The sequence below is a fragment of the Anomaloglossus baeobatrachus genome, chromosome 4 (assembly GCF_048569485.1).
Source record: "Anomaloglossus baeobatrachus isolate aAnoBae1 chromosome 4, aAnoBae1.hap1, whole genome shotgun sequence".
Taxonomy (NCBI): domain Eukaryota; kingdom Metazoa; phylum Chordata; class Amphibia; order Anura; family Aromobatidae; genus Anomaloglossus; species Anomaloglossus baeobatrachus.
The window spans coordinates 443,872,417-443,899,080 of NC_134356.1; the positions used below are offsets into that span (position 1 = coordinate 443,872,417).

General features: G+C 42.8%; 1 protein-coding gene across 10 annotated transcripts in view; it reads left to right on the plus strand.

The window, feature by feature from the left end:
- Nucleotides 1-26,664, plus strand: part of NEO1 (neogenin 1) — a 269,675-nt gene that overhangs the window by 216,035 nt on the left and 26,976 nt on the right. For 6 of the 10 annotated variants that reach the window (XM_075345541.1, XM_075345547.1, XM_075345542.1 and 3 more), the window contains exons 11-20: nucleotides 315-453; nucleotides 541-590; nucleotides 8,951-9,095; nucleotides 9,165-9,275; nucleotides 12,381-12,578; nucleotides 14,710-14,805; nucleotides 15,179-15,402; nucleotides 15,997-16,135; nucleotides 16,230-16,337; nucleotides 16,431-16,625. In XM_075345541.1, coding sequence (XP_075201656.1) covers nucleotides 315-453; nucleotides 541-590; nucleotides 8,951-9,095; nucleotides 9,165-9,275; nucleotides 12,381-12,578; nucleotides 14,710-14,805; nucleotides 15,179-15,402; nucleotides 15,997-16,135; nucleotides 16,230-16,337; nucleotides 16,431-16,625 — 1,405 coding nt within the window. The remainder of the gene's footprint in view (nucleotides 1-314; nucleotides 454-540; nucleotides 591-8,950; nucleotides 9,096-9,164; nucleotides 9,276-12,380; nucleotides 12,579-14,709; nucleotides 14,806-15,178; nucleotides 15,403-15,996; nucleotides 16,136-16,229; nucleotides 16,338-16,430; nucleotides 16,626-26,664) is intronic. The other 4 variants (XM_075345543.1, XM_075345545.1, XM_075345549.1 and 1 more) reach the window with 1 other exon arrangement.

Genomic DNA, 26,664 nt, shown 5'->3' on the forward strand with positions numbered 1-26,664 from the left:
AGTACATTTTTAAGAAATTGACATAAATTTGGAGTAAACGCGTCTTTGAGTTTAAGGTTCATCATTGTACTGTTTGAGTTTTCTTAGAGTGGATTTGGTAAAAACTCCTGTTATGTGAGTGACGCGCTTGCACACTCTAACACCATTTACCGTTTCCATGCCGCTATGAACCTAACGTTTCATTCCTTCCCAAAGACGAGTACAATGTGCAGACCCCTCAAAAGAGCCGCATGCTTGTTATCTTCTCTGCTGCCATTTCTGTATTTGTTTTGAAATATTGTCTGATGTTCTGTTATTCTGTATTCTGCCTCCAGGATCTTGATATTTCAGGACTTTCATATACTGTAAATAATCTGAAGAAATACACAGAGTATACGTTCCGGGTAGTAGCAATTAATAAGCATGGACCTGGAGTATCTACACACGATGTTATAGCCAGGACTCTGTCTGATGGTTTGTATTTAGCCTCCTGTGATTAGATATTTTATACCAGTGACTTTGCCCTCCCTTATTGGCAATCTTTTTCTGTTTCCATCTCAGTGCCCAGTGCTGCTCCTCAGAACCTTACTCTGGAGGTGCGCAGCTCTCAGGTACGGTTTATATTGTAAGCTCTGTCCTTGTGCTTTCCTTAAGGTCACAGATTTCTAAATGTTACATTGCATCTAGATTGCCTGCTCTTTCTGCCTGAACAGTCCTGGCTTTTACAGATTCATTTTGTCTCTTTTTCTAAGCGTAAAGCCTTGCCCGTAGTTTAGTCCTTACGTGAACTAGTCCTATAGGCTTTTTCTCTCCCTCCCTCACGTGTGGTTTAGAAATCTGTTTAAGTACATTATTATAATTTTTGTCATAATGCCCCCTAGTGGTAAAAACGTAAAAAAGTAATAGTGCAAGTAAGGTTTGTAAACACTTAATTTTTCATATTTTTACAGAAATGTGAATTAAAATTCATATTTCACTCGAGTCCTAAAAGTACATTAAATAAAAACATCCAAATCAAACAAATGAGTAACAAATAAACTTATATATATATATATATATATATATATATATATATATATATATATATATATATATATATATATATTATATAAAATAATTTAAAAATTATCCAATGGTAAATATATGCGAGTTGCAAGTGTTTGTGAACCCTTGGTTTATTTGTGTGTGGTGTCACCCCCTTGTAAAGCAAGAACTGCATCTAAACGTTTCCAATAAGGCTATGTTCACACAATGCGCTTTTGCGGTGGGTCGTTTTGTGAGGTTTATGCAAATTAAAAGCTGTTTTTTACAGTACCAGCAAATGCTATGAAATTTCAGAAATCTCTCACACACTTAGATATAGGTGTGTGTGTGTGTGATTTTTTTTTTTTTTTTAATATAGATAGACAGACAGACAGACAGAAATATTTGGACAGTGACACAAGTTTTGTTATTTTAGCTGTTTACAAAAACATGTTCAGAAATACAATTATATATATAATATGGGCTGAAAGTGCACACTCCCAGCTGCAATATGAGAGTTTTCACATCCAAATCGGAGAAAGGGTTTAGGAATCATAGCTCTGTAATGCATAGCCTCCTCTTCTTCAAGGGACCAAAAGTAATTGGACAAGGGACTCTAAGGGCTGCAATTAACTCTGAAGGCGTCTCCCTCGTTAACCTGTAATCAATGAAGTAGTTAAAAGGTCTGGGGTTGATTACAGGTGTGTGGTTTTGCATTTGGAAGCTGTTGCTGTGACCAGACAACATGCGGTCTAAGGAACTCTCAATTGAGGTGAAGCAGAACATCCTGAGGCTGAAAAAAAAGAAAAAATCCATCAGAGAGATAGCAGACATGCTTGGAGTAGCAAAATCAACAGTCGGGTACATTCTGAGAAAAAAGGAATTGACTGGTGAGCTTGGGAACTCAAAAAGGCCTGGGCGTCCACGGATGACAACAGTGGTGGATGATCGCCGCATACTTTCTTTGGTGAAGAAGAACCCGTTCACAACATCAACTGAAGTCCAGAACGCTCTCAGTGAAGTAGGTGTATCTGTCTCTAAGTCAACAGTAAAGAGAAGACTCCATGAAAGTAAATACAAAGGGTTCACATCTAGATGCAAACCATTCATCAATTCGAAAAATAGACAGGCCAGAGTTAAATTTGCTGAAAAACACCTCATGAAGCCAGCTCAGTTCTGGAAAAGTATTCTATGGACAGATGAGACAAAGATCAACCTGTACCAGAATGATGGGAAGAAAAAAGTTTGGAGAAGAAAGGGAACGGCACATGATCCAAGCCACACCACATCCTCTGTAAAACATGGTGGAGGCAACGTGATGGCATGGGCATGCATGGCTTTCAATGGCACTGGGTCACTTGTGTTTATTGATGACATAACAGCAGACAAGAGTAGCCGGATGAATTCTGAAGTGTACAGGGATATACTTTCAGCCCAGATTCAGCCCAATGCCGCAAAGTTGATCGGACAGCGCTTCATAGTACAGATTGACAATGACCCCAAGCATACAGCCAAAGCTACCCAGGAGTTCATGAGTGCAAAAAAGTGGAACATTCTGCAATGGCCAAGTCAATCACCAGATCTTAACCCAATTGAGCATGCATTTCACTTGCTCAAATCCAAACTTAAGACGGAAAGACCCACAAACAAGCAAGACCTGAAGGCTGCGGCTGTAAAGGCCTGGCAAAGCATTAAGAAGGAGGAAACCCAGCGTTTGGTGATGTCCATGGGTCCCAGACTTAAGGCAGTGATTGCCTCCAAAGGATTCGCAACAAAATATTGAAAATAAAAATATTTTGTTTGGGTTTGGTTTATTTGTCCAATTACTTTTGACCTCCTAAAATGTGGAGTGTTTGTAAAGAAATGTGTACAATTCCTACAATTTCTATCAGATATTTTTGTTCAACAAACCTTCGAATTAAACGTTACAATCTGCACTTGAATTCTGTTGTAGAGGTTTCATTTCAAATCCAATGTGGTGGCATGCACAGCCCAACTCGCGAAAATTGTGTCACTGTCCAAATATTTCTGGACCTAACTGTAATATAATATATATGTGTATATGTGTGTATATGTGTGTGTATATATATATATATATATGTATGTATATATATATATATGTATGTATATATATATATATGTATGTATATATGTATATATATATATATATATATATATATATATATATATATATATATATATATATATATATATATATATATATATATATATATATATATAATAAAAAAAGAAGCCTCTTGACTGCTTCTCTAATTAGTGCTCTCCTTGGCAGTTTAGGTGGGTGGCCATGTCTTGGTAGGGTACTTCCCCCATTTTTGGATGATGGATTGAACAGTGTTCTGTGAGATGTTCAGAGCTTAGGCTGTTTTTGTTTTTTTTTTTTTTTTTTTCTTTTTGTTTTTTAAAGAAATATAAATATTCCTACTTGACTCATTTCCACAACTTTATTCCTGATCTCTCTGGTGTATTCCTTGGTTTTCATATTTGTACCTATGTTGTTAGATCTTTCCATGGGACAACACTGAAGATATCACATAATGATACAATGTAAAGTGGTCAGTGTCCAGCTTGTATAACATTATAAATTTGGTGTGTGCTCTAAATAGCTCAACACACAGAAATTAATGTCTTAACAGTTGGCAATAAAAGTGAGTACACCCCTAAGTGAAAATGGCCAAATTGTGCCCAAAGTGTCAATATTTTATGTGGCCCCAATTCTTTTCAAGCACTGCTTTAAAGGGGTATTCCCATCTCCAAGATATTATCCCAATATGTAGTAGGTACAATAAGAATATCAGCAAATACAGCCAATTAGGAATGTAATATGGTTCTTCTGATTCATTATGTCGCTTAGCTCCTATTCAGGGCATTTCAAGACCTTAGTAAGGTGCTCTTGGTCATAATCATGGACACCTAGCTGTGACTATATGTGTGGTTAAAATCATGGATACCGAAGGTGCTGCAATGCCCTGAACATGAAGTAAGCAACTTAGTGAACCAGAAGAACTATACTACATTTCTAATTAGAGGTATTTGCTAATAATCTTATTATTACACCTACTACATTTTGGCATATGATCTTGGTGATGGGAATACCCCTTTAACTCTTGGACATAGCATTCACTGGAGCTTCACAGTAGCCACTGGATCATCTTTCATCCTCCATGATGACATCACAGAGCTGGTGGATGTGAGAGTCCTTGCGCTTTTCCACCTTCCATTTGAGGAGGTCCCACAGGTGCTCAATAGTCTTTCCATGGAGTGCTGCAGCCTGCTTATGATTGGTCACCATCATAAACAGAGAGATGTGCACGCCGCCAATGACAACTGCCTCTACCCCAGCTTACGGATAATGTCCTGGCATTTTACTTTAGAATTTGCAGATAAAATTGAAATTTATTGTTCCTTCAATGATTGCAAGCCATTCTGGCATAGATACAGCAACAGAGGTTTAAATAGATTTCACAGATATGAGTTATTTTGCTGTAATGCACGGTTTTCTTTCCTGAAACAGAACGCTTCTCATTTAAACCTAAAAGCTCTATTTTGGTCTCTTCCTTCAGCAAAACATTGTTACAGTAGCCTTCTTGTCCAGGTCATCTTTAGAATACTGTATTCAGGCAGCAATGTTCTCTTTGGAGAACAGTGGTTTTCTTCTTGCAGTCTTGCTATGCACACCATTGTTCACAGTCATGACGGTGTAGTTGGGAAAACTAACATTTAGCTAAAACGAAGACGAGACCTTTAGTTGCTTATATGTTACCTTGGGTGCCTTTTTGACAGTGTGGACTACTATATGCTTTGTTCTTGGAGTGATCTTTGTTAGTTGATCACTTCTGGGGGGGGGGGGTAGTAATGCTCTTCCATTTCCTCCATTTATAAACAATTAGTCTGACTTTGGCACCAACAACTTTGTGGTCTTCAGAAACCTCCTTTGCTCACGCCGTAATACACTTCCAAAAACATGTCGTGAAGATCAGATTTTGATCTCCCTTCTTTTAATAAAATAGGACAAATACTCTACAACTGATTGGCCTCCCATAGATTTGAAAATACTAAACTCCTAATCTAACCATCAAACTATGGTTTAATGTTAAAGGTTCACATACTTATGCCACTCTGATATGTAGTATTGGATAATTGTCTTCAGTAAAAAAAAAAATTATTTTAACATTTTGTTTACTCCTTTTTTCACTTGGTTCTCTTTATCTCCTTTTAAGTCTTGTATGAAAATGTATGTAGTTTTAGGTCATATTTGTGCAGAAATTCGAAAAATTCTGAAGGGTTCACAAACTTTCAAGCACCACTGTATTTAGTTAAAAATTAAAATATTAACACATTAGAATATACAGTTGTGGATAAATTGTTGGTACCATTCTTTTAAAGTAAGAAACCCTCCATGGTCACTGAAATGACTTAAAACTGACAAATATAAATTTGCTGATTATGAACGAATAAAAATCAGACATTGCTTTTGAATTATGATTCAACAAATTAATGAAAATGGTCTGGCCAAAAATGTAGAAAAGATTGAACATAGTTTGACCATTGAGACTTGTGATTATAAGGTGTGACACGTAATTAGTATCACGGGTGTCTACAAACTTGTAATCAAACAGTCTGCCTATTTACAGGATGAAAAGTAGTCACTGTGCTGTTTTGGATCATGGTGTGTACCACACCTTGAACTATGACCAAAATAAGCTATAGAGAATGTTGTCTCTGTAGGTTAGAAAATAAATTCTAAACAAACATATTATATATGAAGGCTATAAGACCATCTCCAAACAGCTTGAGGTTATTTATTACAGTTACACATATTATTTAGAAGTTTAAGGTCAGCGGGCCTATAACCAACCTACCTGTATGTGACTGCAAGAGGAAAACTGATGATGGAACAGATAATAATATGAATAATAACCAAAGAGCCCAGAAAAACTTCCAGAGTGATTTGAAGTGAATGCCAAGGTCAAGCTCCATCAATGTTAGATGGCACCATAAGGTGTGGTCTTGGCCAAAGTGGACTTCATAGAAGATGGCCAAGGAGGAAACCACAGCTGAAAGCAAATCCTAAAAAAAAAGACACTGAACTTTGACAGACTACCAACCTGGAAGAATGCTCTTTGGACAGGAGACAAAACTGAAGCTTTTTGGCAAGTCATAACTTTTTTTTTTTTTTGCATCTGAGGAAATAGAGCCGAAGCATACAAATAAAAGAAGATTGTACTTACTGGGAAATATGCAGGAGGCTCGGTTATATTTTGGGGCTGTTTTGCTGCATGTGCACAGGGTGTCTTGAAACTGTGCCAAGTACAATGAAATCTCAAGACTATCAAGTCATTCTGGAGCCCAGTGTCAGAAAGCTTACCGTATTTTTCGGACCATAAGACGCACTTTTTTTCCCCCCAAAAGTTGGGGGTGCGTCTTATGGTCTGACTATAGGGCTGTGGCCGGGAACGAGGGTGCTGCGGTGGAGCGGGTCATCGGGGGCACGAGCAGGCAGCAGCAGGCCTGCCGTGACCACGTGGGCCCGCTCATTACATATGCATGCCCATCCTCCCGCCCATCTCTCAGCGCTGAAGCCGGCACTGACAGGTGGGCGGGAGGATGAGCGGGGACGCGCGCATAGTAAAGAGCCGGTCCGCATGATCACCCCTGGCAATTACAGCCTGGAGTGATCATGTGCGGCTGTATTCACTGCCCCCCGCGCGTCATCATCAGGGCGGGGTGCAGTGAATCAGTGTACTCACCCGTCCCCGTGTGTGGAGCCGTCCCCCTGCTGCACGCGATGTCTTCCTGTCTGTGCCGGTCAGCTGATCTGTGCTGATCAGCTGATCGGCACAGACAGGAAGACATCGCGTGCTGCAGGGGGACGGCTCCACACACACAGGTCATTGCTGCTGAGAGGAAGATGATCGGTGCTGGAGGGAGTGAAGAAAAGGTGAGTATAAACGTTTATTTTTTTTCTCTGTGCTATAGGATACAGGCCATATACCAGGATGGTATATGAGCACGATAGGGGCATATAGCAGGATTGGGAGTATATGAGCAGGATGGATGGGGGAATATGAGCAGGATGGGGGTATATTAACAGGATGGGGTATATGAAGAGGATGGGAGTATATGAACACGATGGGGGCATATAGCAGGATGGGAGTATATGAGCAGGATGGATGGGGGTATATGAGCAGGATGGGGGTATATGAGCAGGATGGGGGTATATGAACAGGATGGGGGGTATATGAACAGGATGGGGGGTATATGAACAGGATGGGGGGTATATGAACGGGATGGGGGTATATGAGCAGGATGGGGGTATATGAGCAGGATGGGGGTATATGAGCAGGATGGGAGTATATGAGCAGGATGGGAGTATATGAGCAGGATGGATGGGGGAAATATCAATAGGATGGATGGGGGGCTATATCAATAGGATTGGGGGTATATGAACAGGATGAGGGAATATGAGCAGGATGCTGGTATATGAGCAGGATGGGGGTTTATAGCAGGATCATATACAAGGCAGGAGGATCATTACCAGGATGGGGTACCTTAGTAGAGAATTTGGGGACATTACCCCCATAACAGTGTCAGCAGCAGATCCTCGCCCCATAACAGTGTGTCATGACCACATTTTTTTGCTTAAAGTTTTATTTTCCTATTTTCCTCCTCTAAAACCAGGGTGCGTCTTATAGTCCGAAAAATACGGTAGTTTGAGTCCCAGGTCATGTCTCCTCCAACAGATTAATGACTCAAAATATACAGCTAAAACACCTGAGAATGGTAAGAGTATAGCAATGGACTCTTCTGAAGTGGCTTTTTGTGAGTCCTGAATTAAATCTTATTGAACACCAGTGTAAGGAGCTGAAACAGGCAGTCTGGAGAAGATACCTTCACATCTGAGACAGGTGGAGCAGTTCGCTCAGAGTGGGCCAAAATACCTGTGGACGACTGTAGGTGTCTCATTGAATTCGTTTGTTTCCAGTGATTGCTTCAAAGGTTATTCAATAAAAACGTTGACTACCATCATTTTTGTCCAAATGTTAATAAATTAGTTTCGTCAGTTTCAAGTTATTCCAGTGACAAATTGTGGGGGTTTTCTCACATTAAGGCCTAAGCCACACGGCGAGAAAATATCACATTCCACTTGGACCAATATTAGCCTGTGTGTCAGCACACATGAGCGATTATTTTCTCAGCCCTAATCGGACCGAGAAAACAATCGCAGCATGCTGCGATTGTAATGCAAGTCTCTTTTCTCTCGCACCCATTCAAGTGAATGGGGTGAGAGAAAAATCGCACTGCAATCGCGGTACACCGGTGTACCACGCGTGCAGAGCGAGAATTGCAATAGCCGGCTACGGAGGAGAGCGGGAGAGAAATCCCTCCCTCCCCTCCTCAGTGCCGGCCCGCCCCTCCTGAGAGCCGGCCCGCCCAGTGCAGCTGAGGTCCGATCGCACAGCCTAACAGAAGGGTGTCAACAAATGTATCCATGTCTGTAAGTGCACTCAGAGAAGAGTGGTACGTGCACTAAACTTTCTGTTTTGACTCCGTTATGAAGTTTTCTTCCTTCAAAATTGGGGTTAACTGGTAATTGGTTTTGATCTTCCTCATTAATTATTCATTGTTCATGCCTTAGGACAGCTTGCATATTTTTCCCAGTTCACACTGGGTTTACTAGTATCATTTTTTGTAGATGGTACTGTGTGCTACATATCCTTGCTGATTTTAACCGGATAATAAAATGATCAGTTTTACATTTCCAAATAATTATTTTTGGGTAAGAGGTTTCTTGTGCAGTCTTATCATTTTAGCTGACACATTCACCTCCTATAAATTGGGGCTTGTTGAGTTAGTACATTGTTACAGTTGTTAGACATTCAATACATTGTATTTAATCTACATTTGTATTACTTTACCTCCATAGAGTATTTTTGTGCAGTGGCAACCGCCTCCTGCAGGAACTCAGAATGGCCCGATTGTAGGGTATAAATTGCGTTACCGCAAAACCGCAAGGAAGATTGATACAAATGAGATATTGGTAGATACTCAGCTGTCACAGCTTGTCAACGGTGAGTGACGCCACACTTATGAGACCTTTGTATTGTATTTCTGACTTTTAATGACCCATTTCTCTCTAGGCCTGGATCGTGACACAGAGTATAGCTTCCGGGTTGTGGCCATGACTGTAAATGGGAGTGGGCCAGCTACTGAGTGGTTATCTGCAGAAACCTTTGAAAATGATCTTGACGGTAAGTTCTTAAATAACTATCTGTTTAAAAATGGTTCCTGTGCTGGTTACTAGATTGGAAAGTTCAGCTGTTTCTTAATTTTTCATGGGTATCCAATAGCTTTTAAGCTTCACCATTTTATTTCTAAAAGTTGCTGTCATCCCCTGCCGCCATTATTTTGTTAGACGTGTCAAATCTTAACCTGAGCTAGCACTTTCGCAAGGCTGTCGGTGGACAACTATTCCTAATGACCTCCTCATACACATGCACACTTGATTCAGCCGAGCGAGTATGTATTTTTTTCTATATGAAGACTGTAATAAAGAGCTGCCAGACATCTCTTGTTGGCAGAAACAAAAAAACTGCATCTCCAGCTAAAGCCATTGTGAACAGGTGCTAACTATCTTGGCACTTAGAGTGATACTCTGTCCTTTTTGCTTATCTTTTGGTGGCATCTTATAACTCTGTGGAAATAAAAGAATTATTGAAATTTTACATGCCCACTTTTTTTTTCCCTCATCAGAAAGCCCCAATACACATCAGATATGAATGTGTATGTATGCATGTATGTATGTATGTATGTATGTATATATATATATATATATATATATATATATGTGTATGTATATATATGTGTGTGTATATGTATATATATATATATATATATATATATATATATAATATATATATATAAATATAATATTATATATATATATATATATATATATATATATATATATATATATATATATATATATATATATATAAAATATATATATATATATATATATATATATATATATATATATATATACATATAAAATAAATAATTAATTTTAGTTTGTGTGGTCAATACAGGGGACCAGAACTTGACTTGCGTCTTCCAAAGACAATAATAAGGTCCAGGGGGCACTCACTGCGAGCGGAAGAAAGGCGACTCCAACAACTAAATAGGAAAGGGTTCTTTAAGAGTTGTAAGATTGTGGAATCCCTCACCACAAGAGGTAGTAATGGCAGACACTATAACAGCTTTAAATGAAGGGCTGGATGATTTCCCCAGTACACAACATTGTCAGTTATAAATGATTTAGTGACAAAATGTGTAATTGGTGGAAGAAGATTGAATTAGATGGACCTAGGGCTTTTTTCAACCCATGTAACTGTGTACAATTTATTGTAACATCAAGAATAGGGACTTTCCAGCTGAAGTGATAACCTAAATTTTGTTTTTATTCTTTCTTAATTATATTACGGGGGAGATATCATCAGGAAATGACCTCTAGTTTGAGTCAAATTTTTACATTCAGACATATTGGGACACATTTGCTGATCCTGTATAACATTCGAACAGTGTAAACGTGAGCTGCACCTCGGTACATCGGGGTGATAAGTGGTACTGCATTAGAAACATTCATCGGACTATACCCAAACGACGACCAATTATTTTGCAAACAATGGTGTTTTTTCTGCTTTTCTTTTTGTCTTTGCCTTAGTAGCTTGTTTTTACTTTCTCTCATTTTCCATGTCACGCTATTTACTCTTAACGCTGAAATGTTGTAGCCCTCACCGCTCACCAGGTTATTATGCCTATGTGGCTGCCGTCATTTGTGGCGGTTTCTGAAATTATGTTGAATTATTAAAAATAAAACCATAAGTAGAAAACAATGTTTTCCCGCATTTGCTTTAGCTTGCAGAAAGAAATATATGGCTGCATTTCTTTTAAGATATACAGATTGTATTTTAAATAAGTGTCAGCAAGAATTTTTGGAGTCCCACTGTTCATTGTGTGCTGCTAATTGAAGGAAAACCTTATCTAAATAGCAAAATTTAGAGACCAAGACCGTGACTCCAGTGCCACTTAATGGACTGATTGCTATAGTTTTTATAATTTAGAAGCAGATGAGCACGAAGAGGACTAGTAAACCTGATGTCATATTAAATTTATGGCCTCCCCAGACACTTTCTGTCTATACACAGTGTACATAGAAAGCTGCCAGTCAATGTTGTGGGTGAGGTTATACAAAGCTCAGCATTCAGAGGACTGATGGATTTGCAGCAGACAATATTGTGGGGGTTTTTTTCTTCAAAATAACATGCAGCCCATCACCGGAATCATCGCCTCTGTCATCAGTTTTTTGCTATGTTATCTGAGAGCAGATCTAGACGGGATTCTTCTCTTCCTAGACATCCTCTCTTGGGGGAGAGTCTGGGGGCCTCCAGATACGAGTCTGTTGGCCGATTGGTACAAATTTAGTCTGTGTGTAGGGGCCTGTCATCTGATTTGTGCAGCCCGGACCAGGAGTCTAAGTCCTGCCGCTCTATGGGAGCCGGTTATGGTTTACCCTGGAAAGATGTAGTGCTGTGAGGCTATGTATCCCACCTGACTTGCCCCGGGCCAGTCACCGATAGCTTCTCCCTGCCCTGCTTCCTTACATTGACCAATCGATCTGAACAAGGAGAGACTTGTCGGGCAAAATAATCAGGGCAGGGAGAAGCCGCTGAGGATCAGCCTCCATATTGTCAGCCAAAACACAAACACTATATCTAAAAATAAGAAGCGCTAATAGTGTAACACCAAAAGGACAGTGTGGTATATATGGAAATATACACTCACCTAGTGTAGTTGTGAAAGTCACAACTACTAATACGCATGAGATCCTGGCGTCTGCTGCAGCCCCACGTGGAAGAACATTCAAGAGATATATAGAAGGGGTTAAAACCGCGCATCAGCCACATATAGGCCTTTTGTTGATGTACTGGTCCTGAAGGTCTTTGACCTTGAAACGCGTAGACCGATGAAATAAAAAGAATATTATTCTTCATCAACGTTTCTACAGTTTCATATGTGGCTGATGCGCGGTTTTAACCCCTTCTGTATATCTCTTGAATGTTCAAAACACAAACACTGGCTGTTTTTTCAAAGCTTTTTCACTCTGGATCGCTGCAGTTTTGAGTGTAAATGTGAAATGCAGTGGCAAAGTAAGACTCTGATGCATGGTTCGGGCAGGATGATTCAGAAGGCAAGGTCCCTTTTTAAGCCTTTACCCTTCCTTTTGAGCTAGTTTCTGGCTATTCTTGTTGTTCTTTTGAGTTTCTGCTAATTCTTTTTCATAAACTGCATTATAGAGTCCCGCGTTCCAGATGTGCCAAGTTCTCTCCATGTGCGCCCATTGGTGACAAGTATTGTTGTAAGTTGGACACCCCCAGAAAATCAGCATCAAGTGGTTGTCCGTGGGTATGCAATAGGTTATGGTCTCGGGAGCCCTCATGCCCAAACGGTTCGTGTTGACCATAAGCAGCGATACTACACCATTGAAAACTTGGGTAAGTGGTATTTTAAGTTACTTTTATGTAGGGGGAAAGTCATTTGTTCAAGTGTTATTGTCTTTTGACAATATAGATTTACATAAATATATGGTCTTGTCCACATCCATTGGTGTTACAACAGTGCCCTCCAGTGGACATGGGGCTGTATGGCATCCTACAACATGGAATTACTTGTGATGCAAAATGAGCCCCCACACTTGTCCACTAGTTCGGGAAATTATATAGTTTCCATGTTCTAGAAAGTGGTGTACTAGGAAGCAAATATGGCCACAGATTAATGAAGTAAGAAAGTCCAGCTCAATCGACAAATTCTTCATTGCTTGTAAAATTCTTGTACACGGTAGATCACAAATTTACATGGAAAACGCTATAATAACATATACATCAACGTGTTTCTGGTGTGTGACCGCCCTTAATCATGATGGTGACAGACTAGACTTTGATTTATATCTTATTGAAATTCTTGTGGCTTTTTAGGAACCATTTTTATAGCAACCAGAATATTCTACTAATGTCTGGGTAAATATTCTCTGTTGTTCATTTCACACCATAGTCAATTGCAGTGCAAAATTCTTAAAAATCCACAAGTCGAGATGAGCGAATCAATTCGCAGGAACCTGGTTCGGTGGCCACATCTGTATTCCCTGGCCGCCAAATAGGAAGTGGTTCACAGGGTTCTTATTTACCAGCAATACTGACGCCTATTCTAATTCAAATCAATATCAGCTGAGAAACCATAATAATAAAAACAATATGGGAGGAAAACTCCTAAGCAATTGATATCCAAAAAACATGGAGTCAGAATCCATAATATTAAAATATGAAGTAAATTTTATTTAAACAAAAATTAGACAAAACATAAAAATTACAATCAGTTCTAACCAGGGGAAGATTAAGGTGCAGTAAAAAGATGGATTACACATACCGAAAGGACATGGTAAGAAAGCAATATATATGCATGGATCATATGAGATATATATTTAGCATATGTCTGTATAAGTATTGCACTGTGCCCAATATACCATATACTGTACTGGAAGATTCACATCCAATATTCAATACAAAAAAATAACACACATATGTATACACATATATGCTAAATTAATATATATATACTCTCCTAACCCAAAAGCCGTACTTTTCGTGCGAGTAGCGAATAGTACGGATTTCGGGTTACTCACTACTTAGCTAGTCTTTCCCATTGACTTACATTGCGCCCGCTACTCGTAACGACAGTACTCGCTAACAGTATAGCGAGTACGAATAGTTAACTACTTGCTCAACACTACAGAGATTTTTTTTTTAATAAATATAACTTGTGTTTATCAATGTATCAATTTCATTCACATATTGTGGCTAAAAAAATAAGTGCAGCACCTGTGTGAATAATATAAGGCACAATAATGTGGATGAATGACAAATACACTCCTGTACAAGTGAAAAAGTGATTCTTTATATATAGTGCCCAAACATACAAGGACACAATACAGGAGTACACAGCCTGCAGTATATCTCAGGGCCACTAGATGGCTCATACAGCACATACAATAACGCTACAAGTAGCGTGACAATGGATCCCACTTACCCATATTGTCCTGTCCTTGAGAAGTGCAATCTACCAGCACCGACGTGCGTTTCGCATTGTGCTTTTTCTGCACCTTAATCTCCCACTTGTTATACAAGTGATCGTAATTTTTATGTTGTGTCTAATTTTTTATTTTAATATTACGCCTCTTCTAATTAGTAGGCCTAATGCGACATCATGCATGCGTCATACCGCAATAACAACATTGTTGGGTACCCCAGCAGGTAGGCGGCAATTCACAGGCTCCCCATCTGGTGGTGTCCACATAATACTGAGGCTGCCGCTTGAGCAGGGTCCTGTAAAAATATTCGCTCATCTCTATCCACACAACTCATGGCTTACAGTTTGAAGAGCCAAAACGGCGCACATGCATGGGTGAATAAAGAGAGGGTTTTTTTGGGAAGTGGGGTTAACAATCTCACGTTTGGAGTGCTGCCAATGTCGTTATGTGTATATATCCACAACAAAACTGATCATTGAGTTTTTTTTGTAAACTGGAGCTGGGTAAGTGTCATTACATTTGCATACTCTTATTCTCTGCAGAGCCAAGCTCACATTACGTCATCTCCCTAAAAGCCTTTAACAATGTGGGGGAAGGTATTCCTTTATATGAAAGTGCCGTCACCCGCCAGCATACAGGTAATCACCAGCTTATAAATCAGTGTAAATAATACTATTGGTGAGCGAACGTCGTCTGTGGCTTTTTTTGTTCAATGTTGATGATGAGCTTACTTGTTTCTAAAACTAACAATATCTTCTCTTTCTCTCCTTTCCCTGTTTTTGCATTGATATTTCTTCCCTATATTTCTTTGTATATCTATATATTTTAATTTTATGTTTTATTTAACTCTTAATTTGTTTATACCTTTCATACCATTGACTTTTTTTCTTCTTAATTCTTTGCTTTTGCATTTATTTGTGTCTTTTTCACTTTTTTTTATTTTCTTCCCATTTTATTCACTTTTGTTATGTTGTTTGCCAAATTTGTTTTTGCAACATTTCTATGACCTAGACACTTCTGAGGTTGATGTTTATGTTGTTCATGCCTCATACACCCCAGTTCCAGAGCCTACCCCTATGTTGCCCCCTGTGGGGGTACAAGCTGCTATCATCAGCAGTGACGCAGTGCGCCTTACCTGGGCTGACAACTCCCTACCTAAGAACCAAAAGATCACCGACGCCAGATACTACACAGCAAGGTGGAAGACGAATATTCCTGCCAATACAAAATATAAGGTGAGCATCTAGGAGGTCACTGTCCATTATTTACATAGAATGTTTTAGCTGGATAAGTGAACAAGTGATATCTAATATATAAAGCTCAGTGTATGTATGTGTGTGTGTCCGCTAAAGGAATCCGCACCGTCGCATTTACAATCACAAAATTTTGCACAGACGCCCCATGTGACTCGGGGAACGTCATAGACTATGTTTTGACGGGAAAATGTAACCCCGGGCTTTACAGTTAATCTCCAAAATCCTGCTTCCATTAAACTGAATGGAGGTGGGAGCTATAAGTTATTAATAGCAACTGTCAGTGGTTGCTATAGGAACAAAATAAACTGTTAGTATAAGAAGCTTATGTGTGAGGTATTATGATGTTGGTGGGGAGACGGCTAGAGAGAGACAGCCCGGGCAAAGGGAAAGAGAGAGACAGACAGACACAGAGATGGAGACAGACTGATACAAATACAGACCGAGAGATAGAGAGACAGACAGCGACACACAGATAGAGACTGGGAGAGTGACAGAGTGACAGTTACTATCCCGGGCAACGCACTGGTACTACAGCTAGTAATAATATAAAATACATATTTGTTCTCTTCTTAGATGGCCAACAGCACCACGCTATCTTTCCTGGTCACCGGCTTGAAACCAAATACATTGTACGAATTTTCTGTTATGGTCACTAAAGGTCGACGGTCTAGTACATGGAGCATGACTGCTCATGGCACCACCTTTGAGTCAAGTATGTTATCAATCCTCAGGTTTTCTTGAAATGTAGCCAGCCTAGAGAGCACAAAATCATCCTTGTCTTCCATTTTCCTTTTTTTTTTGATCAGTGCCGTCCTCCCCTCCTAAGGATGTTACCGTAGTAAGCAAAGAAGGAAAACCACGTACCATAATTGTGAACTGGCAGCCTCCATCCGAAGCCAATGGCAAGATTACAGGTGAATAATTTGGAAGAAGTTTTCTAGATTTATTAAACTTCTTCAGAGTAATTTAATGCATTCCACTACCTGAATTGTGTTTTTCTCCTCCAGGTTACATTATATATTACAGCACAGACGTTCAAGCAATGCTTCATGATTGGGTTATAGAACCAGTTGTTGGAAACCGTTTAACACACCAAATACAGGAGCTGACACTGGACACTCCTTACTACTTCAAGATCCAGGCTCGAAACTCAAAAGGAATGGGCCCCATGTCCGAGGCCGTTCCATTTCGCACCCCGAAAGGTGAGCAAGGCCAGCCTTGTGGTCTGCAATTAATTCTGTATGTGTTCAGTGATAATATGCAAGACCTGATATTACTGGGATAACCCAATGATGAGTATCAACATGTCAGCTATTTAATCACACACTCATATGTGGAGAAACTCACCAATAAATATAGACTCATCAGAGAGTCATGTATGCGGTAACTCCAGTTCAGGTCCCATATACCGCGGCCCTAACACCTAATGACATGCTGAAATAAATTTATAAATGAATAAATACCAGCATGTCAGGACGATTTTTACCATGACAGCATATTCCCATAGAGGGGGGAACTCACCACGTGGCAGGAGCGGCCGTGCTTCTCGCTCTATCAAAAGAGCCACCGCATACTACCAGAGTTTAAATGTTCCCACCCTGCATTAGCGTGTGACGTAGTTTCTGCCCACCCCGGTCACATGACCGCAGCAGAGTACACCGCATCATGTTAACCCAATGAAGGTAACAATGTTTGTGTCTAGTACAACATTGTTATTTTTGGCATACTACAACCTCCTAGATCAAGCTTATCAGACTCTTTCTAACACTCGGTCTTTGCAATTATCAGACGTGTCATTAAAAATATTATGATGCCTTGAAAAAATATTCATATCCCATGAACGTTTCCACATTACAATCACAAACGTAAATGGATTTTGTGTGATCTACCAACACTAAGTAACCAGTATTTGTCAAGTCTAAAGGAAAGGATACATGGTTTTCTAAATATTTTAAAAATATAAAGCTGAAAATTGGGATATGCATTTATATTCAGCTCCCTGTAGTCTGATTCCCCTCAATAAATACTTGAGTGACCAATTACATCCAGAAGTCACCTAATTTGTAAATAGAGTCCACCTGTGTGTAATTCATTTTCAATATAACTACAGCAGTTCTATGGAGGCCTCAGAGGTTTGTATGAGAACATTAGGGATCAAACAGCATCATGAAAACCAAGAAAGACACCAGACAGGTCAGGGATAAAGTTGTGGAGAAGAGTACAGTAGGGTTAGGGTACCAAAAAATACTCTCAGCTCTGAATATCTCATGGAGCACTGCTCAATCCATCATCCAAAAATGGAATGAGTATGGCACAACTGCAAACCTACCAAGATATGGCCATCCACTTAAACTGACATCCCAAGAAAGGAAAGTACTAATTGGAGAAGCTTCCAAAAAGCCTATGGTCACTCTGGAGGAGCTGCAGAGATCCACAGCTCAGGTGGGAGAATCTATGCACAGGACAACTATTATTTATATACTCTCCAAATCTGGCCTTTATGGAAGAGTGGCATGAAGAAAGCCATTTTTGAAAGAAAGTCATAAGTTGCCCTGTTTGCAAAAAGTAGGGGTCACAGTCAGCATGTAGAAGAAGATCCTCTGGTCAACTTAGACCAAAGCAGAACTTTCTTTGGCGCTCCATTGGGAGACCCAGACAATTGGGGTGTATAGCTATGCCTCCGGAGGCCACACAAAGTATTACACTAAAAGTGTAAAGCCCCTCCCCTTCAGCCTATACACCCCCCGTGCTGCCACGGGCTCCTCAGTTTTTATGCTTTGTGCGAAGGAGGCAGACATCCACGCATAGCTCCACAGCTTAGTCAGCAGCAGCTGCTGACTATGTCGGATGGAAGAAAAGAGGGCCCATAACAGGGCCCCCAGCATGCTCCCTTCTCACCCCACTCTTGTCGGCGGTGTTGTTAAGGTTGAGGTATCCATTGCGGGTACGGAGGCTGGAGCCCACATGCTGTTTTCCTTCCCCATCCCCCTTAGGGCTCTGGGTGAAGTGGGATCCTATCGGTCTCCAGGCACATGAGACCGTGCTCCATCCACAGCTCCTGAGGACTCTGCTGGATAGGAGCCGAGTATCGTTCAGGGACATGGGCCTGCTACTTTGAGGTACTCTGTGTCCCCGTGGGGACCGCGCACAGCAACACTCCAGCATTGCTGGGTGTGCTAGTGCACCGGGGACCGCGGCGCTGACTGCGTTTGTGCCTTTACACACTGCAGCGTCGCTGAGTGTGTTAGTGTATGGGGACTGCCGCGCTGACCGCCGCTGCCATTGTTATCACTGCGGCGCGGCTGGGACTGTTAGTGCGCCGGGGACTTCCGCGCCGACCGCGCTTATACGGCGGCCGCGCTTATAACTTTAGTCCCCGGCTTTTGCGGCCTAGTCTCATTCTTTTCCCGCCCCCAGGCCTGCCAGTCAGGGGAAGGGCGGGACGCTGTAAAGGACGTCAGCAACTGAGGCTGGAGCATGCTTTGCATACTCCACCCCCCTCACTGTGCACAGTGGGGCACCAGATTCCCGCACTTTCTAGGGCACGCCCACGGCCCCCTCCTCTCCTCAGGACGCCGGCAGCCATTCCTGTCAGCTCTGCTAACGCTGGAGAAGGGAGACAAGCTCAGGGAGACCCAGGCAGGAATTCTGGTGACCACACAACCGCATTGCGCGGGCGGTAAGCAGCACCTAGGTGCTGGCCCCACTGGTGCAGAAGTGTACTTATAGATTATATGATTATAGGCTATACTTTACACTGTATGGTGCACGGTTGTTTTTGGCTATATACCCTCCTGTATTGCTCAGAGGAGACAACAGCATGTCGTCCACAAATAGCAAGGGTGCCAAAGCACAGACTTACTATGCTGCCTGTGCAGCATGTACGGCTATACTGCCGGCAGGTTCCACTGACCCTCATTGTGTGCAATGCTCGGCCCCTGTGGCACTTACTCAGCCGGAGCCTCTGCTAAGGGTGGCCCAGGGAGAACCACCTGTTAACACTGTCCAGGTGACAGGGACGGAGTTTGCAGTTTTTACTGAAAGACTTTCTGAGACTATGGCTAAGATATTAGAAGCCTTGCAGTCCAGGCCGGCATCTCAAGCCATGGGCACTGTGGAATCATTGCCCCCTGGTCCCCCTCAGTTGGAACAACAATGTTCTCCCGGGGTGTCTCATAGATCCCAGGGTGAGGTCTCTGACATGGAACGCAGTCCCAGACCGACTAAGCGAGCTCGCTATGAAATCCCCTCGACATCATCACATTGTTCAGGGTCTCAGCGAGAGGACTCTCTGTATGATGAAGCGGAGCTAGCTGATCAGGATTCTGATCCTGAAGCCGCTCTCAACCTTGATACTCCTGATGGGGACGCCATAGTGAATGATCTTATTGCGTCCATCAATCAAATGTTGGATATTTCTCCCTCAGCTCCTCCAGTGGAGGAGTCAGCTTCTCAGCAGGAGAAATTCCGTTTCAGGTTTCCTAAGCGTACAATGAGTATGTTTCTGGACCACTCTGACTTCAGAGAGGCAGTCCAGAAACACCGAGCTTGTCCAGATAAGCGTTTTTCCAAGCGCCTTAAGGATACACGTTACCCCTTCCCCCCTGACGTGGTCAAGGGCTGGACTCAGTGTCCCAAGGTGGATCCTCCAATCTCCAGACTGGCGGCTAGATCCATAGTTGCAGTGGAAGATGGAGCTTCACTCAAGGATGCCACTGACAGACAGATGGAGCTCTGGTTGAAATCCATCTATGAAGCTATCGGCGCGTCTTTTGCTCCAGCATTCGCAGCCGTATGGGCACTCCAAGCTATCTCAGCTGGTCAGGCGCAAATTGACGCACTCACACGTACGTCTGCGCCGCAGGTGGCGTCCATAACCTCTCAAACGTCGGCATTTGCGTCCTACGCTATTAATGCTGTCCTGGACTCTGCGAGCCGTACGGCGGTTGCAGCCGACAATTCGGTGGCAATACGCAGGGCCTTGTGGCTACGGGAATGGAAGGCAGATTCGGCTTCCAAAAAGTGCTTAACTGGTTTGCCATTTTCTGGCGACCGCTTGTTTGGTGAGAGATTGGATGAAATCATCAAACAATCCAAGGGAAAGGAAACATCCTTACCCCAGGCCAAACCAAAAACACCCCAACAGAGGAGGGGACAGTCGAGGTTTCGGTCCTTTCGGGGGGCGGGCAGGTCCCAATTCTCCTCGTCCAAAAGGCCTCAGAAGGATCAGAGGAACTCCGACGCATGGCGGTCCAAATCACGCCCTAAAAAGACCGCCGGAGGTGCCGCTACCAAGGCGGCTTCCTCATGACTTACGGCCTCCTCACACCGCATCCTTGGTCGGTGGCAGGCTCTCCCGCTTTTGCGACACCTGGCTGCCACAAGTAAAAGACCATTGGGTGAGAGACATTTTGTCTCACGGTTACAGGATAGAGTTCAGCTCTCGTCCTCCGACTCGATTCTTCAGAACATCTCCGCCTCCCGAGCGAGCCGAGGCTCTTCTGCAGGCGGTGGGCATTCTGAAGGCAGAAGGAGTGGTGGTCCCGGTTCCTCTTCAGCAACAGGGTCACGGTTTCTACTCCAACCTGTTTGTGGTTCCAAAGAAGGACGGGTCTTTCCGTCCTGTTTTGGATCTAAAACTGCTCAACAAACACGTAATGACCAGGCGGTTCCGGATGGAATCCCTCCGCTCCGTCATCGCCTCAATGTCCCAAGGAGATTTCCTAGCATCGATCGATATCAAAGATGCTTATCTCCACGTACCGATTGCTCCAGAGCATCAGCGCTTCCTGCGCTTCGCCATAGGAGACGAACACCTTCAGTTCGCGGCACTGCCGTTCGGCCTGGCGACAGCCCCAAGGGTTTTCACCAAGGTCATGGCTACAGTAGTTGCGGTCCTCCACTCTCAGGGTCACTCGGTGATACCTTACTTAGACGATCTGCTGGTCAAGGCACCCTCTCAAGAGGCATGCCAACACAGCCTCAACGTTACTCTGGAGACTCTCCAGAGTTTCGGGTGGATCATCAATTTTCCAAAGTCAAATCTGACACCGGTCCAATCGCTGACATATCTTGGCATGGAGTTTCATACTCTTCCAGCGATAGTGAAGCTTCCGCTGGACAAACAGCATTCACTACAGACAGGGGTGCAATCTCTCCTTCAAGGTCGGTCACACCCCTTGAGGCGACTCATGCACTTCCTGGGGAAGATGGTGGCAGCAATGGAGGCAGTTCCTTTCGCGCAGTTTCACCTGCGTCCTCTTCAATGGGACATCCTACGCAAATGGGACAGGATGCCGACGTCCCTAGACAGGAACGTCTCCCTCTCTCAGGCAACCAAAGCTTCCCTTCGGTGGTGGCTTCTTCCCACCTCATTATCGAAGGGGAAATCCTTCCTACCCCCATCCTGGGCGGTGGTCACGACGGACGCGAGTCTGTCAGGGTGGGGAGCAGTTTTTCTCCACCACAGGGCTCAGGGTACGTGGACTCAGCAAGAGTCCTCACTTCAGATCAATGTTCTGGAGATCAGGGCAGTGTATCTTGCCCTAAAAGCGTTCCAGCAGTGGCTGGAAGGCAAGCAGATCCGAATTCAGTCGGACAACTCCACAGCGGTGGCTTACATCAACCACCAAGGTGGAACACGCAGTCGGCAAGCCTTCCAAGAAGTCCGGCGGATTTTGATGTGGGTGGAAGCCACGGCCTCCACCATCTCCGCAGTTCACATCCCGGGCGTAGAAAACTGGGAAGCAGACTTTCTCAGTCGCCAGGGCATGGACGCAGGGGAATGGTCCCTTCACCCGGACGTGTTTCAGGAGATCTGTTGCCGCTGGGGGATGCCGGACGTCGACCTAATGGCGTCACGGCACAACAACAAGGTCCCAACATTCATGGCTCGATCTCAAGATCACAGAGCTCTGGCGGCAGACGCCTTAGTTCAGGATTGGTCGCAGTTTCAGCTTCCTTATGTGTTTCCTCCTCTGGCACTGTTGCCCAGAGTGTTACGCAAGATCAGGGCCGACTGCCGCCGCGCCATCCTCGTCGCTCCAGACTGGCCGAGGAGGTCGTGGTACCCGGATCTGTGGCATCTCACGGTCGGCCAACCGTGGGCACTGCCAGACCGACCAGACTTGCTGTCTCAAGGGCCGTTTTTCCATCTGAATTCTGCGGCCCTCAACCTGACTGTGTGGCCATTGAGTCCTGGATCTTAGCGTCTTCCGGATTATCTCAAGAGGTCATTGCCACCATGAGACAGGCTAGGAAACCAACGTCCGCCAAGATCTACCACAGGACGTGGAAAATATTCCTGTCGTGGTGCTCTGCTCAGGGTTTTTCTCCCTGGCCATTTGCCTTGCCCACTTTTCTGTCCTTTCTTCAATCCGGATTGGAAAAGGGTTTGTCGCTAGGCTCCCTTAAGGGACAAGTCTCTGCGCTCTCTGTGTTTTTTCAGAAGCGCCTGGCCAGACTCCCACAGGTACGCACGTTCCTGCAAGGGGTTTGTCACATCGTCCCTCCTTACAAGCGTCCGTTAGAACCCTGGGATCTGAACAGGGTGCTGATGGTTCTTCAGAAACCACCGGTCAAGCCAATGAGGGATATTTCGCTCGCACGCCTTTCGCAGAAAGTGGTTTTTCTAGTAGCAGTCACTTCACTTCGGAGAGTGTCTGAGCTAGCAGCGTTGTCATGCAAAGCTCCTTTCCTGGTGTTTCACCAGGACAAGGTGGTTCTGCGTCCGGTTCCGGAATTCCTCCCTAAGGTGGTATCCCCCTTTCATCTCAATCAGGATATCTCCTTACCTTCTTTTTGCCCTCATCCAGTTCACCAGTGTGAAAAGGATTTGGTGAGAGCACTCAGAGTCTACATTTCTCATACGGCGCCCCTGCGCCGCTCGGATGCACTCTTTGTCCTTGTCGCTGGCCAGCGTAAAGGGACACAAGCTTCCAAATCAACCCTGGCTCGGTGGATCAAGGAACCAATTCTCGAAGCTTATCGTTCCTCGGGGCTTCCGGTTCCCTCAGGGCTGAAGGCCCATTCTACCAGGGCCGTGGGAGCGTCCTGGGCCTTGCGACACCAGGCTACGGCTCAGCAGGTGTGTCAGGCAGCTACCTGGTCGAGCCTGCACACTTTCACGAAACACTATCAGGTGCATACCTATGCTTCGGCAGATGCCAGCCTAGGTAGGCAAGTCCTTCAGGCGGCGGTTGCCCACCTGTAGGACGGAGCCGTTACGGCTCTATTATGAGGTATTATTTACCCACCCAGGGACTGCTTTTGGACGTCCCAATTGTCTGGGTCTCCCAATGGAGCGCCAAAGAAGAAGGGAATTTTGTTTACTTACCGTAAATTCCTTTTCTTCTAGCTCCAATTGGGAGACCCAGCACCCGCCCCTGTTTTTGTGTACACATGTTGTTCACGTTGAATGGTTTCAGTTCTCCGATATTCCTTCGGATTGAATTTACTTTAAACCAGTTTATAATTTTTTCCTCCTTCTTGCTTTTGCACCAAAACTGAGGAGCCCGTGGCAGCACGGGGGGTGTATAGGCTGAAGGGGAGGGGCTTTACACTTTTAGTGTAATACTTTGTGTGGCCTCCGGAGGCATAGCCTATACACCCCAATTGTCTGGGTCTCCCAATTGGAGCTAGAAGAAAAGGAATTTACGGTAAGTAAACAAAATTCCCTTCTTTTGGGATAAATGCAGATTGCTATGTTTGGTGGAAAAGAAACACTACACATCATCCTTTTAACACCATTCTCACCTTCAAACATGGTGGTGGCTGTGTAAATCCTTCTATTCAGCAGCAACAGTGAAGCTGATCAGAGTTGATGGAATGGATGGAGCAAACGGAAATCCTGGAAAAAACTTGTTACAGGCTGCAAAAGACTTGAAACTGGGGCGTAAATTTCAACTTCCAGCAGGACAGTGACCCTAATCATACTACTATGGCTACAATGCCATTGTTTAGATGCATATTCATGTAAGACAAAACCTGCAAAAATATATTGCAGAGATTAATATAATAACGGACAATGAGCATGGATTCATAAAAGATAAGTCGTGTCTAACCAATGTGAGTTTCTATGAGGCGGTAAGTGCAAATCTGGATATTGGTAATGCAGCGGTTGTAATTTATCTGGACTTTGCAAAGGCATTTGGTAATGTGCCATATAATAGCCTTATACTAAAGCTCCAGAAGCAAGGACTAGTGGAAACTATATGCAACTGGTAAGGAAATAAAGAGTAGTCCTAAATGGTACAGTCTCTAATTGGACAATAGTCAGCAGTGGGGTGCCGCAGGGATTTATGCTAGGACCGTTTCTTTTTAATCGCTTTACTCTCAATCGCATCCACAAGGTCATTAATAAAGTGTCAATCTTTGCTGACGACCCCAAGCTATTTAGGATTTTAAAAACTGACCTGAATAGTACAATATTATAAAACGATCTGGATAAGATGTCGAAATGGCCAGACACTCTGCAATTACCTTTTTAATGTTGATAAATGTGGAGTAAAGCACCTAGGATGGAGTAATCCCATTATTACATATATATTAAATGAAAGTAAACTCGGGACTGCAGAACAGGAGAAGGACTTGGGTATTCTCATTACAAATAAGCTGAGCAGCAGCACTCAATGTCAAGCAGCAGCTGCAAAAGCAAACACAAACAAGATTTTAGGGAGTATAAAAAGAGAGATTAGATCCTGTGATCCCAACATATTGTTACCCCTCTAGAAATCACTTGTAAGGCCACATCTGGAATATGGGATCCAGGTTTGGGCTCCGTATTTTAAAAAGGACATTCAGAAGTTATAGTCAGTTCAAAGGCAGGCAACTAGATTACTACAAGGAATGGAAGGCTTGCCATATAAAAGACACATCAGAGGAGATCTTATTTATATGTATAAAGATGTGTGGTCAATACAGAGGACTGGCACATGACTTATTTCTTACAAAGACCATGCTAAGGGCCAAGGACTGCGAATAGAAGAAAGACAGTTTCGGCAGCTAAATAAGAAATGTTTTATGGTAGTAATTGTGTGTGTGTGTGTGTGTGTGTGTGTGTGTGTGTGTGTGTGTGTGTCCGGACCTAAATCCCATTGTGAATCTGTTACAAGACTTGATAATTGCTCTTCCCAGATGCTCACCATCCAATCTCACAGAGTCTAAATGTAGACTCAAAGAAAAATGAGCAAAAAGCGTCCGCCTCTAATATGCAACGCTGGCAGAGACATACCCAAAAGACTTGCAAGAATTAGCAGCGAAAGCTGATCCTACAACAGACAAATGCACGTCACTATTTCAGATTTTAATTTTTTATAATATTTAGAAAACTGTGGATCATTACACTTCTTAACGAAGTTGGTATATCACAAAATGCCAATAAAAATCATGTTTTGGATGTAACATTAAAAAATGTGAAAAAGATCTTAAGGTATGAATACTTTTTCAAGGCACTGTACCTACTGTTTAAATCAAGTTTCTACATGAAACTTTTTTTTACTTAGTTATTTTTTTTAAATATATATTTTAGTTTATTAAAAAGAAGCCAACAATAAATCTACTAATGTTAATGGGGCCTCAATCAGACGTCAGTGTTTTTGATGTATGAAAAAATGTTACTTGTGTCTTCAGTGCTTTTCACATGCATGAATAAATTACAGAGCTTTCCTATACTTTGCAATGTTTAACATGAATAGGACATGGATGCCATCTGTGTACTGTGTGTTTTGTTTTTTGGCTGGGGGGAGGGGGGCTTTGGTGCTCATAGACTTGTATTGGCCTTTTCATCAGTGCTGCTGAAAATAAACAGACATGTCTCTCTGATTTTTGCATGGACACCTGGTCCTCAAAATGTGTGAATAGCAGCACAGATTATAATTGGTACTTGTGGTGTCTATTAGAACATGGATTAGAACACGTGCATGCAGAACGGACATCTGAATGAGGCCCGATTGGCGAACCCTTCCTGTTCTGCGGAGTTCACTTCTGTAGCTTTCATCACACATGCTATCACAAGGAAAGGTGTCACCAATATATAGATAACACAGGATCATACCGTTCTCAGTCGGTGATGGTTACAGCTCACCTCCTGTCCCTTCCTGCACAGATCACTTCCTGACGAGCGGTCATTTGGAACATGTGGCTGCTTCAAATAAAAATTTCTAAATGATGCTAAGATGGCAGCCGTCTTAATTATGCATTAAGAAAATAATCAATAAATGAAACTTCAAATTGTAAAAATTA